The sequence below is a fragment of the Corythoichthys intestinalis genome, chromosome 20, assembly GCF_030265065.1.
Source record: "Corythoichthys intestinalis isolate RoL2023-P3 chromosome 20, ASM3026506v1, whole genome shotgun sequence".
NCBI lineage: Eukaryota > Metazoa > Chordata > Actinopteri > Syngnathiformes > Syngnathidae > Corythoichthys > Corythoichthys intestinalis.
In genome coordinates, this window is record NC_080414.1 from 36822055 (window position 1) to 36840342 (window position 18288).

At 39.6% G+C, this 18288-nt stretch overlaps 1 protein-coding gene across 1 annotated transcript in view; it reads right to left on the reverse strand.

Annotated features, from left to right (window-relative positions):
• Positions 1-288: 288 nt before the first annotated feature.
• Positions 289-18288, reverse strand: part of stau2 (staufen double-stranded RNA binding protein 2) — a 277129-nt gene continuing 259129 nt past the window's right edge. Inside the window, exons 14-15 of the mRNA XM_057824591.1 lie at positions 12411-12476; positions 289-1033 (exon numbers count right to left, since the gene is read on the reverse strand). Of these exons, the coding sequence (XP_057680574.1) occupies positions 998-1033; positions 12411-12476 (102 nt within the window). The 3' untranslated portion in view covers positions 289-997. The remainder of the gene's footprint in view (positions 1034-12410; positions 12477-18288) is intronic.

Below are 18288 nucleotides of genomic sequence, written 5' to 3' on the forward strand. Positions count from 1 at the left end.
GGCTGGCAGAGAATCACTGCGGGTACTTCTATCCACATGACAATTATACTGGCACACATAAACGGCCTGTTCTGCCACTGTCAGGCATGTGATGCCGTGATGCCGCGCCAGGGCGGGGAAAAGTTACAACGGGACAGATGTACCGCCTCGGTAGGACAAAAGTCCAAACCATCTCGGTGGTCTCCCTTCGACTGCCTACGCCGCTTTTGTCCACGTGAAAAAAAAACTATTGTGTTAATCTTCGAAATATGATACTCTTTGCAAGTCATACACATCCATATAGATAGATGAACTCTTTTTTTTCTGCTCTTTTTTTTTTTTTTTTTTTTTTTTAAGTCAGCATACAAGGTAAGCTAGGTGACTATATATGAAGACAACGACTAGAACTTTCACAGCACTGGCATTGGTTAATTTTAAATACAGTACTCAAGCATTGTTAGATTAAGAAAAGAACAGAATAAATGAAATAGAAACATAATACCCCGAAACAAATAAGCTACAAGTTGGTTCCGCTCATCTAAAATGTTTCTTTTGTATTTCAATGGCAAGATGTACATATTTGCTTTAACCATACCAACAAACAGGAATCTTGTGGGAATTGTCAGTGTTGGATTCACCTTACCATGCATATCGCTTGAAATTGATTTTTTTTTCCTACCCAAACCAAGACTGAACTCATCATTCATGTGTGGAGATAGTGTTGTCTTCACATAGACTCAGGTAATGGGGCTCGCTTCTTGCTGCACCTCCACTCTATTGCATGTTGACAGGTGATGCAGGATACACTGGCTATCGTGGGGTAAAGCGGTAAAGGAAAAGGTAAGGTTGGATGGGTTTGTATGTGCGCGGTGCTTGATTAGTTACATTTCGGGCTCAGGCAGAGGGGTGGTTAGGGGCTGTGTGCCCGACAGAAAGGGGGGTGGGGTTGGGTGTCAGCTCCTGGACGACAGCCTTTGAATCCGTGCAGACCTGAGTGGTGGTGCCTGAGTTAGTCTGTTTAATGTCCGTCGTCCCTCCCGCAGGCTTCGGTGCTCTGAAACACAAAGCGAATGGTGTTCATGTCTGGCAGGCTCAAGACCCTAAAAAGTCCTTGAGCTTCAAAGGGAAATGACAACCAAAATGTCACATGTGGGTGCGGGGAATGACGCATGAAAAGGAGAAAAAGGTGGTAAGTAAAAGTAGAAAATAGAGTTGTTCCGATCATGTTTTTTTGCTCCCGATCCGATCGTTTTAGTTTGAGTATCTGCCGATCCCGATATTTCCCGATCCGATTGCTTTTTTTTTTTGCTCCCGATTCAATTCCAATCATTCCCGATAATTTTTCCCAATCATATACATTTTGGCAATGCATTAAGAAAAAAATGAATAAAACTCGGACGAATATATATGTATTCAACATACAGTACATAAGTACCGTATTTGTTTATTATGACAATAAATCCTCAAGATGGCATTTACATTATTAACATTCTTTCTGTGAGAGGGATCCATGGATAGAAAGACTTGTCATTCTTAAAGGCCAGACATGACTTTGTATATTGTGACTAAATATTGCCATCTAGTGGATTTTTATGAGCTTTCAGTAAATGATAATTAAGGCATTTAACTTCTGCCCAAATACATGATGGAAAGTGCACCCATGACTGTGCGTAGTGCTACCAATTGATACATCTTCTCTGCGTTGGGGACTTACTTAAGATGTTAAGACAAAAATCAAGTGCTATCTTGCTTCCCCACATTGCTTCGCATGATATTTCTAATCGTAGGGAGAGGGATGGTAAGGCTTTAGCCAATTAAAAAAAGGCTCCAAAGGCTGCCAAAATTCTCGTTATACGCTGCCTATTATCTCTTTACATAGGTAAAACAGCGCCATTACAAATTGAGCGCGACAATGCGAGAGTGGGTCGTGCAGCGCGTGCATTAATTGCATTAAATATATTAACGTGACACATTTTTTAAAAAATTAATTACCGCCGCTATCGGGATAAATTTGATAACCCTACCTTAAGCCTAAACTAATCGTTCAGATTTTGTCACCGTTTCGGCAACGAGACAATGTGCGTTGCTATGCGTTATTACGGTGGTTGAATGACGTGAGAAAGGTCAAACACGGAGAGAGAAGAGCAGGAGTCGGAAGGAGGAAAGTATTGTAACGCTGTTGTAAACACGATGCTAGGCTAGGTGGCTCCAATATTTCCTGACTGTAGCCGACAGCCTCCTACAATCTACGCCCACTTGAAGCTACACTAGATATCACATGCATATAGAAGTACACGTGAAATGAGACTCAGCAGTGTTAGTAAACAGCCACCATTTTAAAGCAGACTTCTCAGAAAGGCTCTGTTATAGTGCACCTTCTTAGCGAACCTAAATTTTTATCTAAAATACTCCTAAATCTGCAAAATCCTGACTTGAATCTAGCTTTAAATGATGAAACAGTTTTAAAACTTACACATGGCGAAAGTAGACAGAAGGGAACTAATGCAAAAACGGGAGCAATTTTAACAACATTTTATTCACAACATTAAATGACTTCCAAACATAGCAAAGGTTACGATGTTTTTTTTTTTTTTTTTTTTAATGAAAAAAAAAACATGAAAGGTAACACGTTACTTCGCCAAGTAACTAATTACTCTTACATTCAGGTAACTAACTTACTAACTCAATTACTTTTTGGGAGAAGTCATTTGTAATTGTAATTAATTACTTTTTGAAAGTAAGATTAACAACACATTGGTCATAAAGACGAAGTCTGCAGAATAAAAAGTGACGAAAGCGGAGATTTTATCCTGCCAATTTGTTGCCTAACTCAATTTGCCCGCAACTATTGCTGATCACTTCTCAGAATTAGCAAAAGAAATGTTCCCTGACTCAAAGATTGCAACGGTCAGTTTGTTTTATCAATTGACCTTTTTAATTTATAATTGAACACACTAACGAACTACCTTCAAGTCGAACTGAATTGCTAGCTGAAGTGCAGCCATCAAAAGACGTGATAGAAATTGCCAAAAGTGCTACATACAATTATAACAAAAGTCACTGTTAAATATGAGTAATCATGATGTAGCTGAAGACATTGTTCTTTGATTGCACCAGGTAATATGTGACAGTATTACCAATAAATACCTATTATTTTAAAAAATTGAGTTTTATTTTTGTTTCATAATGCACGCTATATACAACGTTGTAAGATTAGTCACCAATTTGTAAGGGCATACGTCACTATTTGTAAGATTGCCAACGGCCTCAGGTTGACGAGTATGTACAGTACATGCTCTCCAAATTTTCTCTTCAATTGTCTTACAACTATTTAAAAAGGTCACGGTTTTCTTGGACATTTTAGGCCAGTTTGGGCGTTGCTCTTTACGCAGTCATTTCTGTTCAGAATTGACCTTTATAATTTTTACAGTGGGGCAAATAAGTATTTAGTCAACCACTAATTGTGCAAGTTCTCCCACTTGAAAATATTAGAGAGGCCTGTAATTGTCAACATGGGTAAACCTCAACAATGAGAGACATAATGTGGAAAAAAACAGAAAATCACATTGTTTGATTTTTAAGAATTTATTTATAAAATCATGATGTAAAATAAGTATTTGGTCAATACCAAAAGTTCATCTCAATCAGTGTTGTTAATAACGGCGTTACAATATAACGGCGTTACTAACAGCGTTATTTTTTTCAGTAATGAGTAATCTAATTAATTACTTTTCTCATCTTGGCAACGCCGTTACCGTTACTGAGGCGGGAAAGGCGTGCGTTACTATGCGTTACTAAGTTGGTTGAATAAAAAAAAGTCTGAGAGAAACGGACTCACGGGGACGAGAGCAGAGCAGGAGTGGGGAAGACGCCGTTGCAACCGCGATGCTAGATGGCTCCAATAATACCTGACTGCAGCCATAGCCGACAAACTACGCCCACATGACACGGTAGATATCATATTATAGAACTAGATGCAGAAGTCAGACACTGCTGCATTGCCAACATGTTTTAAGGACTACATGCGTTTGTAAACAGCCGCCATCTTAAAGCAGTAGACCTCTCAGGAAGGCCCGGATGTAGAGATCCTTCCTAGCGAACCTAAGTAATTTTTTAAAATCTAAAATGCTCCTAAATCGGCAAAATCTTAACTTAAATCTATCTTTAAATGATGAAACAGTTTTAAAACTTACACATGTTTAAAGTAGACAGAAGGGAACTAATGCAATAACGGGAGAAATTTTAACAACTTTAACGATTGATTCACAACTTTAAATGACTTCCACACATAGCAAAGGTTACTAGCTAGTTATCGCAATACCCTTGTGTCTAGTTAAGTGGAGGGTAAAGAATTGGGCTTGGGCCAACTGTCCCCCAAACCCTTTAAGCTTCACATTGTGTGACCTGTTTTTTTTTTTTTTTTTTTTTTTTTTTTTGAGAAAAAAAAAAAAATCACTAGTTACTTTGCCAAGTAACTAATTACTCTTACATTCAGGTAACTGGGTTACTAACGCAATTACTTTTTGGGAGAAGTAATTTGTAACTGTAATTAATTACTTTTAAAAGTAAAATTAACAACACTGCATGGCACTAAATGCGTTAGTAGACAGCCGCCATCTTAAAGCAGTAGACTTTTTAGGACGGCTCTGTTGTAGAGAACCTTCCTAGCGAACCTAAGTAACTTTTTATCTAAAATACTTCTAAATGGGCAAAATCTTGACTTGAATCTATCTTTAAATGATGAAACAGTTTTAAAACTTTCATATGTCGAAAGTAGAGAGAAGGGAACAAATGCAATAATGGGAGCAATTTTAACAACTTTTAACAGTTGATTCAGGGTAAAGGGTAAATTAGGGTAAAGAATTGGGCTCGGGCCAATTGTACCAAAAACTTTCACAAAAAACTTCACATAGTGTGGCCAATGTTTTTTTTTTTTTTTAGGGAAAAAAAAAAAGTAATTATCACCAATTACTTTGCCAAGTAACTAATTACTCTTACATTCAGGTAATTGAGTTACTAACTCAATTACTTTTTGGGAGAAGTAATTTGTAACTATAATTAATTACTTTTTTTCAGTAAGATTAACAACACTGATCTCAATACTTTGTTATGTACCATTTGTTGGCAATAACGGAGACCAAACGTTTTCTGTAACTCTTCACAAGCTTTTCACATGCTGTTGCTGGTATTTTGGCTCATTCCTCCATGCAGATCTCCTCTACAGCAGTGATGTTTTGGGGCTGTCGTTAAGCAACATGGACTTTCAACTCCCTCCACAGATTTTCCATGGGGTTGAGATCTGGAGACTGGCTAGGCCACTCCAGGACCTTGAAATGCTTCTTACGAAGCCACTCCTTTGTTGCCCTGGCTGTGTGTTTGGGATCATTGTCATGCCGATATACACAGCCACGTCTCATCTTCAATGCCCTTGCTGATGGAAGGAGATTTTCACTCAAAATCGATACATGGCCCCATTCATTCTTTCCTTTACACCAGACGTGTCCAAAGTGCGGCCCGGGGGCCAAATGCGGCCTGTGGTGAAATTTCATCCGGCCCCCAGCCTCTGTCATACGATCAATAATGTCTGGCCCGCACACAGACTTAATAAATTGGTCAGCAGTACTGCTACCAGCATATGAAGTAGCTTACACACTAAATGCTGCCCTCATTTACCCACTAAAAGGCAGCAGCACTCTAAGCAACATGACCCCGTGTGACCCTTGACTTCAAATTTTCTAAAATGGCGACAATCAACAAAAAAAAAGTTGACTGCAACAGCTGACGCTTCAAGGATAGGTGGAAATTTGACTATTTCTTCACTAAAATACGCAACAACTGTGTCTGCCTCATTTGCAAAGCGACAGTAGCTGTTTTTAAAGAGTTCAATGTGAGGTGATATTACCAAACAAGATATGCTGACATGTACGACAAGATTACAGGGAAGATACGCAGCGAGAAATTTGAAGCAACTTGAAGCAAGTTTAATTTCACAGCAGCAGTATTTTGTAAGAGCCTGAGAGTCAAAAGAGAACGCCACAAAGGCTAGTTGCAAGATTGTTGAAATTATCAATTAAAAAAAAAAAATGAAGCAAATGTGACACACAGAATGGCTTGCTAAAATTTGCTTATATTGTTCTACGTAAAGGACGTCAGCCAAGGTTGGCCCCCCACATTTTTACCACACAAAATCTGGCCCCCTTTGCAAAAAGTTCGGACACCCCTGCTTTACACAATCGTCCTGGTCGCTTTGCAGAAAAACAGCCCCAAAACATGATGTTTCCACCCCCATGCTTCACAGTGGGTATGGTGTTCTTCGGATGCAATTCAGTATTCTTCGTCCTCCAAACACGAGAATCTGTGTTTCTACCAAAAAGTGCTATTTTGGTTTCATCTGACCATAACACATTCTCCCAGTCCTCTTCTGGATCCTCCAAATGCTCTCTAGCGAACCACAGACGGGCTTGGACGTGTACTTTCTTCAGCAGGGGGACACGTCTGGCAGTGCAGGATTTCAGTCCCTGGCGGCGCATTGTGTTACTGATAGTAGCCTTTGTTATTGCTGGTCGCAGCTCTCTGTAGGTCATTCACTAGGCCCCCCGTGTGGTTCTGGAATTTTTGCTCACCGTTCTTGTTATCGTTTTGACGCCACGGGGTGAGATCTTGCATGGCACCCTAGATCGAGGGAGATTATCAGTGGTCTAGTCAGAGGTTGCGCTAGACTTATTCGTTGTCTGTCATTTTGACTGACAGGGTCATAAAAATCCGGTCATAATCTATTTTTACCCGTCACTTAAATTTTTAAAATGATGATAATGACATTGTGGTGACCCTTTGTTTGGCATAATTCACCTTCCGTACTTGTGTGTCCATTTGGCCGAGCGCGTTAGCGGCTACGACACAGTCACGTGACAGAGACACTTAAGAGCCGCGCGCGTTCCGGCTTCAATAGAGAGTTCACAGAGAGCAGCAGAGCTACAGCGGCTGGACAAAACAATTCGAGCTAACAATACTCTTAACATTGCATACCGCTTCAACATATTTAATAGTATTTAGTTTTCATTCATTTTAAATTAATATTCTGTCCGAACAAGCTTAACAGAGAATCCACACCGTGCCATCACACATCAAGCAGATGAATATGTAACTTTTTCTCCGCAGTGACTAAAACAGCTGACTGTGGCCCCAGTAGTTAGGCTACGTATGGAACAATGAAATTAACAGTTCACCTGCTGTGGCCTGAACGGAGTCTTACACCTTCCTCCTGGTGCGCATGGACTTGAATTGCGTGCCCGCTTGTGCAGTCCCTGTTTTTTCACCTCTTTTATCAACACCATCGTCGTTTTGGGGCTTTTTGAAGAAACTTCGGACACTCAGTTGCCTTGACATTTTTCAGAGTAAGGCCAACGACATCATGCATCAAGAGAGACAATAGCTAATTAATATGCTCACTCGCCACCCTGTGGTCTGGGGTGTGAATTGCAACCTGTCAAAATGACAGATGGACTTCAGTTTTTTCCGTCACCGTTTTAAAAAATCGGTCAACGACGGAAAATATTCGGTTAACGCGACCCCTGGGTCTAGTATGTCTTCCATTTTTGAATAATTGCAGTTGAATTCTTTACGAGAAGTGTTTTACCTATTGCAGATTCAGTCTTTCCAGCCTGGTGCAGGTCTACAATTTTGTCTCTGGTGTCTTTCGACAGCTCTTTGGCAGTCAATAATGGAGTTTGGAGTGTGACTGACTGATGTTGTGGACATGTGTCTTTTATACCGATAATGAGTTAAAACAGGTGCCATTAATACAGGTAATGAGTGGAGCCTCGTTAGACCTTTGTTAGAAGACGTTAGACCTCTTTGACAGCCAGAAATCTTGCTTGCTTGTAGGTGACCAAATACTTATTTTCCACTCGAATTTGAAAATAAATTGTTTAAAAATCCAACAATGTGATTTTCGTTTTTTTCCCCCACATTCTGTCGCTCATGGTTGAGGTTTACACATGTTGACAATTACAGGCCGCTCTAATCTTTTCAAGTCTGAGAACTTGCACGATTGGTGGTTGACTAAATACTTATTTGCCCCACTGTATTTCAGAGATGGGAACATTTGCCTGACTACTTGTTTTTACCTTGAGAAGGTCCACTTCAGTTTTGTGACCATGAATGTGAACTAGGTCAGAACGACTTTCCAAAACGGTGAGAATTTGACGAGTCATCATGGCCGAATTTTAATATTTTTTTTCTACCGTGATTGCTGACGTAAATGAAGTCGTCTTTCCTCGCTTTCTCTTTGTTTCGGTCTTCTGCTGTTCGGTAGGAATAGCTAGGAAACAGCCCTGCCCAAACCTTTCTTTTTTTCCCAGGGCACACCTCAAAGGAAAACATCCCAGACATGATGGACAGGGATTTCCTCATCCTCTTTCCCTTCCTAACGAGCTCATCGCGGAGGGGTTTTGGGAGCGAGTTAAACGGAGAAAGCTTCTGGACTTGTGAGATGCCATTGTATAAAACAATAAATATGCGGCCCGCGGGCCAGAAGTGGCCAGAGGTGGGTAGTAACACGTTACATGTACTCCGTTACATTTACTTGGGTAACTTTTTGAGAAAAATGTACTTCTACACTGTTGGCCAAAAGTATTGGCACCCCTGCAATTCTGTCAGATAATGATTAATTTCTCCCAGAAAATGATTGCAATTACAAATGCTTTGGTAGTAATATCTTCATTTATTTTGCTTGCAATAAAAAACACACAATAGATTTTTTTTACAACCGCTTCCCGTATCCATCAATGAGTTTCTTACAATGCTCTGCTGGAATTTTAGACCATTCTTCTTTGGCCAACTGCTCCAGGTCTCTGACATTTGAAGGGTGCCTTCTCCAAACTGCCATTTCAGATCTCTCCACAGGTGTTCTATGGGATTCAAGTCTGGACTCATTGCTGGCCACTTTAGAAGTCTCCAGTGCTTTCTCTCAAACCATTTTCTAGTGCTTTTTAAAGTGTGTTTTGGGTCATTGTCCTGCTGGAAGACCCATGACCTATGAGGGAGACCCAGCTTTCTCACACTGGGCCCTACATTATGCTGCAAAATTTGTTGGTTGTCTTCAGACTTCATAATGCCATATACACGGTCAAGCAGTCCAGTGCCTGAGGCAGCAAAGCAACCCCAAAACATCAGGGAACCTCCACCATGTTTGACTGTTTCTGGGTCAGAAGTGGCATCTTCCTGGGTATCCTACCATAGAGTCCCTGTTCATTCAGACGCCAACGGATAGTACGGGTTGACACTGTTGTACCCTCGGACTGCAGGACAGCTTGAACTTGTTTGGATGTTAATCGAGGTTCTTTATTCAGCATCCGCACAATTTTTCATTGAAATCTCTCAGCAATTTTTTCTTTCTGTCCACATCTAGGGAGGTTAGCCACAGTGCTATGGGCTTTACAAATTTTTGATGACACTGCGCACGGTAGACACAGAAACATTCAGGTCTTGGCGATGGACTTGTAGGCTGGAGGTTGCCCATGTTTCCTCACAATTTTGCTTCTCAAGTTCTCAGACAGTTCTTTGGGTCTTCTTTCTTTTCTCCATGCTCAATGTGGTACACACATGACAGAGGCTGAATCAACTTTAATCCATATTAACTGGCTGCAAGTATGATTTAGTTATTGCCACCACCTGTTATGTGCCACAGGTAAGTAACAGGTGCTGTTAATGACACAAATTAAAGAAGCATCACATGATTTTTCAAAGGGTGCCAATACTTTTGTCCGGCCCATTTTTGGAGTTTTGTGTAAAATGATAATGATTACATTTTTTTTTCCCATTCTCTTTTGTGTTTTTTCATTGCAAGTAAAATCAATGAACATATTAGGCAATTGTAATTGCAATCATTTTCTGGGAGAAATTGAGCATTATCTGACAGAATTGCAGGAGTGCCAATACTTTTGGCCAGCAGTGTAGGTGATTATCTCCGCATCTGGTGATTTTTGTGTATCAAATAGTCAGGATTTTATTAGGGAACGACTTTGAATTTTTTGATGCCGCTGCTCATGGAGACTCATATACAGTATGCTTAAGATAGGTGCCTGTTTTGGTTTTGAAAATATTAAAATTTTAAGTTTTTGAAAATGGGCCCCCTACGGAGCAGCCCCGCTCCCCGTTTCCCGTCAACTGATAGTTAAGTCTAGTGCTGCAACGATTAATCGATTAACTCGAGTATTCGATTAGCAAAAAAGATTCTCATTAAGTTTTGCTGCTTCGAGTATTCGTTTAATTAAAGTGGCGCAATGGTTTATTTTGAAAGTGTTTGCATTTAGTTTTATTGATTTGGGTGGATACAGTGCCCTCTAGAGTCTGCCTCATTTCACATGGCTGCTCCATGTTCAGACCAACATAAGTCAAGTTTTTGTTTGAGCTTTTTTTTTCTTCTTTTTTTTTAATGCATTTGTAATTTATTCTATTTGTATATTGCGCCGTTTTTTTGTGGGAATATGTGTCTAAACCATTTGTTAAGAGCATTGTAAAAAAAAAAAAAAATTGTGTTAGAGTTTTATAGCATTTAAGCTAGAGGACTTTTGCTATGTAAGTTAGCCCTTGTTCTTTTGTTGTACATAGATCCTTTTTTATGTTTTAATACCGTTTGAGGCTCAACTCAGGTATTTTAGTTTTCCATGTTCCTTATTCGATTACTCGATTATTCAAACTAACTAGTTCATCGATTAATCAACTAAAAATAATAATCGATAGCTGCAGCCCTAGTGAAGTCTATGACGGAGGTTTGCCTGACAGGCACGTTGTAGCTCATTCATACCGTACATACAGAATCAAATGTTTTTATTTCGACTCTGGTATAAAGTATAGACGGAACATTCCTAAGTCTATATAGCCCCTTTCCTAAACCTAATCAACCATTAGTAATTATAGGCCAATATCAAATCTGACATTCCTGTGGAAAATTATCGAAAGGGTTGTTCTCGAACAGATCCAGGTTTTTATGATGCAAAACAATCTTTTTAACTCATTTCTGTCTGGATTTCAGCCACAACACAGCATTGAGACCGTGCTAATCAAAGTCCTAAATGATATTCGTCGGAATACCGATACAGAGAAATCATCTGTTCTGCTACTATTGGATCTCAGCGCCGCATTCGACACGGTTGATCACAACATACTACTCAGCAGATTGGAACAGTGGGTAGGGCTTACTGACACTGCTCTTCAGTGGTTCACATCTTTCTTATATGATAGGGATTTCTTTGTGTCAATCGGAAACCATCAGTCAGAACGAACCAAATTCACGCGTGGAGTCCCCCGAGGGTCAATTCTTGGACCACTGTTATTTAACATCTATATGCGTCCCCTAGCTCAGATTATGGAACAGTATGACATCTCCTATCACACCTATGCAGATGACACACAACTCTACATTTCTGTGTCCCCACATGATTATAGTCACTAGTCTCCCTGAGTTAATGCTTTCATCAAATCAATGAATGGATGTGCCAGAATTTTCATCAGTTAAATGTGGAGAAGACAGACGTGATCATTTTTGGGCCAAAAAAAGGAAAGGTCAAAGATAAAGCAGGTACCTTAAAGCTACAAATCAAGCCAGAAATATTGGCTTAATTATTGATTCAGACCTAAAATTTGATAGCATCTTAAGTCAGTCTCTAAATCTGCTTATTACGACCTAAAAAAATATAGCCAGAATTAAGAGGCTTCTGACACAACAAGACATGGAAAAACTTATGCATGCATTCATTTTTAGTAGATTGGACTACTGCAATAGTATATTTACAGGTCTTGATAAAAAAATCAGTGAGGAAGCTGCAGCTAGTACAGAATGCTGCAGCCAGAGTCCTCACAAATACAAGGAAACTGGACCACATTACACCGGTTTTAAAAATGGTTACACTGGCTTCCAGTGAGTCAAAAGATAGACTATAAAATACTACATAACACTTAATGGCCTTGGACCAAAATACATGCTTGATTTGTTAGATTCCTATGAAACATCTAGATCCCTAAGGTCGTCTGGAACCGATCTCCTGTATGTTCCAAGAACAAGAACCAAGCATATCCATAACTGTCTATACATTTCAAGCTATTTGCTTTCTATTCCTCTTGTGCTTCATCTCCATTGCTGATTTCAACTACTATTATTATTAGTAGTAGGATATATATATTTTAATTTATTAATTTTTTTATTCTTTTCGTGATTAAATGCGATTTTTACGAATGATTTTATTTCTTGTTTCGATCGTCTTTGTTTTTACCTTCTATGGGTTTATTGTGATTTTTATGATCTTCAAGTGATGTAAAGCACTTTGAAATGCCTTGTGTTGAATTGTGCTATATAAATAAATTTGAATGAATGATGACAGTAGGACAGGACAGACACCTTACAAGAGCAGCTTGAAAGTAAGGCGCCTTACCTTGACAGGGCCTTCCACCGGGTCCAGTCCCTGCTCAGACAGCTGTTTCAAGGCACTTAGAGCAGCCTGAGGAGAGAGGAAAGAACAGATGGTCGAGTGAATACACAGGGAGGAAGAGCGCCATTGAGTGGGAGGAGAGAGAGAGAGTGAGTGTCACCCTTCAGCTGCTTTTCAAATAACACTTAACTCTGGGAAAGACAATGCCAGCAGGACACTTTCCCTTCACTCACAGTTGTCTTTGGCTCCTCTGTTCCCCCTGTTTGTCTAGCGTTATGGGCTTAACATTTCCACTTTATGTTGTTGCTGCCAAGTCAGTATGAGCGAGTGACATCTGTATTCCTGACACTCACGCCTAGGTAAACAGCAGCAGCTCTAATGAGTGAGGTTGGATAGAATAATTAGTGATGAAATTAAAAAAGATATTAATTCAAATACTGCCACTTCATTTCAATGATCATCAACTTTGTCACTGTAAGCCAAACCAGAGTTTAACCAACCTGAATAGAATAAAAAGAGACATTGTTGTTGTTTTCGTCAATGATGATGATAATGAAAATATTTCCTCGATGAACGAAACGACGTGAACAGCTAAATACGTTGCTCGAGAGTTTTTGTCTGACGAGACAACGAGTCGAAAGTGCGCCATAGTTCCTGTCATATGTTCACAATGCATTACTTTTTGGTCTGTTAACAGCTAACATCATACAAAAATATTTACTGGATGACCATGTCTGAGTAAAAATGGTCACAAAAGGTCATACAGTGTCATTGTTTGCATGCTATCCTCATTAAAATATGAAAAACTATGAATATTTGGGCAGTATTAGTTAAAGGGGACACTGTTTTTTCATCTGTGTCATTTTGACAAAGATCAGATCACATTTGATGGTGATTTTATGCAGAACTGTGAGAAATTCCAAAAGGTTCAGATACTTTTTCATACAACTTTAACTAAGCTAGCAAGCTAATATTTAAGTGAATTCTCGGCGTAAAATGTGACAATTAAAAAAAAAAAAAAAAAAAATCATATGCACCGTGTACGCTGCCTGTGCGTCTGCAATACTTCTTCATATCAAGTGCAAGTCAACCTTCCGCTGAGCAAATCAGTTTCTCCTCCCATTGGACAGAGGGCTAGCAGTTAAAAGAACTGGAATAAAGCCTATAAATTGGGGGCAAAACCTTTAGGGAGCAAATGTAAATAGGGTCAATAATTTAATTTAAATTTTGCCGAAGCCCTATATGTTATTCTTTTTTTTTTTTTTTCCTCAATGGCGTTTCTTTGGCGCATCGCATAGCCCAAACCGTTCATTCCATCCCATCGACACCATTCAGGTACCGAAATGACCGGAATTCTCGTGTGACGCAGGGAATCCATTTTAAAAGACCCCCCCCCCCCCCCCAAAAAAAAAAAAAAACATTTGTGCCAAAACGCGGGTTTAAAAAAAAAAAAAAAAAAAAAATGTATATATTAATAAATTTAAAAATATATATACTTTTTTCCAAAATGTATCAAGTCCTACTATTTTTATCATCCAAAAGGTACGGGGGAATAAAAGTTGTATACACAATTTGCCCAAAAACTACGGGTCGCCCAAAATTTGCCCAAAACTGCCCCATTCGTTTCTAATGTGATGTCATTGCTATGTACGTCGTTCCATTCATTTCTAACGGCCAAAATTTCCCCCTCATTTTCAATGGCAGAAAAACATGGTTGGTTGAGATTTTTTACCAAAAATTGCATTACATTACAGCCAATTGACATTCAACTGGCGCCCAAGTAAGCCATGCACGTCGATGCTATTGACAGCCATGTACGCCAAATATCAGCAGGAAGTGACCATGAAATGTCCCCATATCAACAGCAAGTGACTTGATATCAACAGGGAGTGACCCGAAATCAGCAGGAAGTGACCCCAAGAGGTTTAACCTGCAAAAGCAAAGCTACCATAGCAATTTCTCCAGAAATTGCATTTTTTTAGTTGATAAAAAGATCCTTAACTCATTTCCTCCCAAAAATGTATAAATACATTCTGTTTTGTTTTAGTGTCCCAAAAATGTATTAAGACATCTTTTACGTTTTTTTTTCCCAAGAGACATCTCTAGGTTCTGATGCGAGTTTGCTCAACGCGAACGCTCAAATTCCATTTTAAAGCAATAAAACTGGCCACTGGAGGGCAGTAGTGCACTTGGTAAGAACTCATATCGGACCGTGAAAGGAAATGAATGAAGAGAAATAGGAAACGGAAGTTGGAATAAGTAAGAAGCGTGAGAAAAATGTGGAGAACGATGTAAACACAAGGCACATGCTCCACACAAGTTCCTTAGGTGAATTCTGTTATGAGGTAGTGGTCACTACAAAAGAAAGATTGAAAAAAATCTTGATGAGACAGACAGGTGGTGATGAGGGAAAAATTTACCCCGTCTGCCGATACAGTCGCGGCCACAACAGCGTCATCTCTCAGTTCAGTCGTTTAGTTATGTGTAAATAAATTGTTACTTTGCCATCAAAAGCTCTATTTGTCTTGTTGTTTATGTTATTTTGTAGAAGGAAACATTCAGATGTTTGGGATGTTACAAAAGCAAAAAAAAATTCTCTGTTTATTCATCAGAAATTGGAAAATTGCTCAATCTAAGCCATTTTCTAATGCTGATAGCTAAAGAATGGAAAAGATAAAAACTTACTTTTTATGCTGAAAGAAGAGAGTCTAATCTTTCTTTTGGTGGGTACCATGTTTAAATAGCAATGGAACAGAATTTTCTGTGGACCTTGCAAAATCAGTCAAAATCCAGTAAAACGGCCGGGAGCGAAAGGCCTTGCTCCGGTGAAAATGGCTGGGAGTGAATGAGTTAAAAGGTTAATTTAGCCAACTGTAGATGGAGCCTCTTAAATAATGCCATCTCAAATTAATTTTGAAATTATACTCCAGGCTGCACTTTGTTACAAATAACACTAAGCCTGACGGAAAACCTTGTTTTGATTGAATCTTGTTTGTTAACATCTCAATATCAAATAAAACTGCCAGCTGCAAAGTGAAACAATATCAACCTAATGAAGCTTAAAAAGTTGATGATTTGATTGATGTCCAGTTGTGTGCAGCCAGCAATCTTATCTGCGTTTCTATGATTTCACACTATGCAGCAGATAGTTGATTTCTTTATCAGGTTCTTGTCAGAAACTGCCATGACACCACTGACTTAATCTCTAACACCTCTAACACGTGCTGATGGATTCATTCATGATTTACAACATAATAATTTGGTGTGAACCAACTGTTGTCGTTCTTCAATGACAATCGTTTTGAAATTTTATTTTAAGTGTGTTTGAAAGCGTAGCTATTTGTTTATGATTCTGCCTGGGATTGTATGAGTACATCAGAGTCTAACACATTAGATCACAGTATTTCATAAGGTCCTTATTTATGTACTGTATATCCAAAAGAAAGGTATTAAAAAGACATTGTCTGTGTTATCACAAAACTAATTTTAAAAGGCTGTTGGGCACAAGGGGCGTCACTAGACGCAATACAATTCTGGGGCAGTGGCGATCAGGCAAAGTTTTTTTAGCACTTATTTTTTATAAAAGTCAGTAATAGCGCTTTGAACTGTATATATATTCAGACCAGAGTACAACTTTCTGTAAAAAAAAAAAAAAAAAAAAAAACGGATGGGTTTTTTTGCTTTATGAAAAAAATTGTCGTTGTTGATGAAAAACTCCTGCGGAATACGTAGCGAGGGGGGAAATATCTATATATTACCAGTTGTTTTCATCCCGGTCACAAGATGATAAAGTAGTGCCCAATATTGGCTCTGCTTGTTACAGTAAGAGGAGAAGACAGCTCTTTATAAGCGCTGTTGTCTCACGGTGGTTGGGATGTGAAGGGAATAGTATCTTTTCTCGTATTTACTGTTTGACTGTTTGTATTACTCCAACAGACCCAATACAAAATAAATAGCATTTATATCATTGTTTAAGAAAAACAAGCAGAATATATTTGATATTATGAACAGCTGGACTTGAAATGATTAGAATTTGAAGCGCCAGGACAATGGGCAGATAAGGGCAGAACAGATACAGGACACCTTCTGACCACGGAAGCCCAACACGTGTCATGCAGGTGACTGAGCTAGATTGAAACTCACAAGCAGGTGATAGGCAAGACATCTACAAGCCCACCTCTGCGCCACCAAATCCCGGAATCAACTCTTCTGGAGAGTCCAGAACAAATAGTGGGACATCTTGTCTTGCCACAAGGAACATCTGATACGGAGCAACCCGCGTTCGAGAAGTGAACATTCAGCACTTACGTAGCTTTGAGGATGGAAAAATCCGTAACTCTTGTTGCCCTGACAACAGTAAAGCCCGAATTCTCCCGTCCAACAGACAATAATCCTAAACAACGCCTAAACACACCCTTCTTCCATACCACAGCCCGCCTGACCAGAGCCTTTAAAAGACTGAATGTTTAATTAATCATTGTCATTTTTCTCGAGAATCTTTTGTTGACTTGTGATATGGTGACCCTGGATCCAGTTTGCCTCCTTGACTGGGTCTCTCTGTGCTGTATGAGTGCTGCCGATTTAAAATAAATTGCCAACTGATGCTGGAAAATGGCTTCGAAACTTTTAAAATTGAGTTAGTACAAGGGGTTAAGACTAAGGGGCAGTTTACATGGCGACTCTGCGACACCAAGACGCGATGACTGTGTTGCAGAATGGCCTCGCCTTTATATGGTGTCAGCGAAAATGGAAGGCGAAGGCACAAACCTTTGAATCCTGCCTTCAAAGTGGAAGGATTCGATTGCGGGGGCTTGCTCCGCATGCATATATCAATGGAAAGCTCCAGCGCCGATTACGTCAGCACTCGTACACGTGATATTGAGCGTTCACAGTGGTGCTATAAACATTAAAAACAGCAAATATGGCGGATCGTCGGATATGTTGAATGTTTCCATTTTTGTGCCATTTGGAGCAAAAAGTGAAGCCATTGCTTGGAGTGAGCGGGTATGTTGTCTTGCGGGCTGAGGAGGATGTTTTGGTCAAAGCGCATCATTGGCTGTCGCCTTGTAAATCTGCACTGCCCCCTAGGGCCTGGCATCAATACTACAACGCTTTCACGTGGGATTGCAACATTGTTCGAATTGAGACGGAACCATATAAACGCAAATTTGACATTTTTCGTATTCTCGGAGACTCACCATGTAAACGGCCTCCAAGGAGGACGCGTGGAGTTTGGCTTTTTGGCTGGGTCGTCGGTTTCCGCTGGCCCGTTTAAAAAAAAAATAAATTAAAAAAATTTTTTTTTTTTTTTATTAATGCCGTGGAAAGGTAACTTTCACACTGTGGAATCAACACGTTGATTCCTGGGGGGGGGACTAATTGAAAGTGCTCCTCACCGAGTTGAGCCACAAATGAAAACCACTTGAGGGCCACTTCTTGAAACAGGATCTTTAAGTGCCAAGATAAACGGGCCCATCTGATGTTATCCCTGTTCTGTCATGACACACATCCTTTCTCTATTCCAATGAAGAGGTCCAGATGAGCTCGTATATTCCCAGTTACCAGCTGAGGTGGTCCAGTTAGGGAATATATCTCCCTATTGATCTCAAACCACACGGATTGGGCATGGTGGAGCACATTTAGCATCTGTCCTTCTTGTACTTGCATACGGCACACATCAGTTGAGAAGAAGATGAAATGTACATTAACAGCATGCATTTCAGCACTCTTCATGTTTTCTGTGGATCACATTAAATAAGGCGTATTAAGCGGCTCTCGGGTATTTAAGTCCACAAAAAGTAGTAGTAAAGACACAGCTTGGAATCGCTTCTTACTGTAAGATCCGTATAGATAAAAGAATTTAGCAGCTCTGTTCAACAGA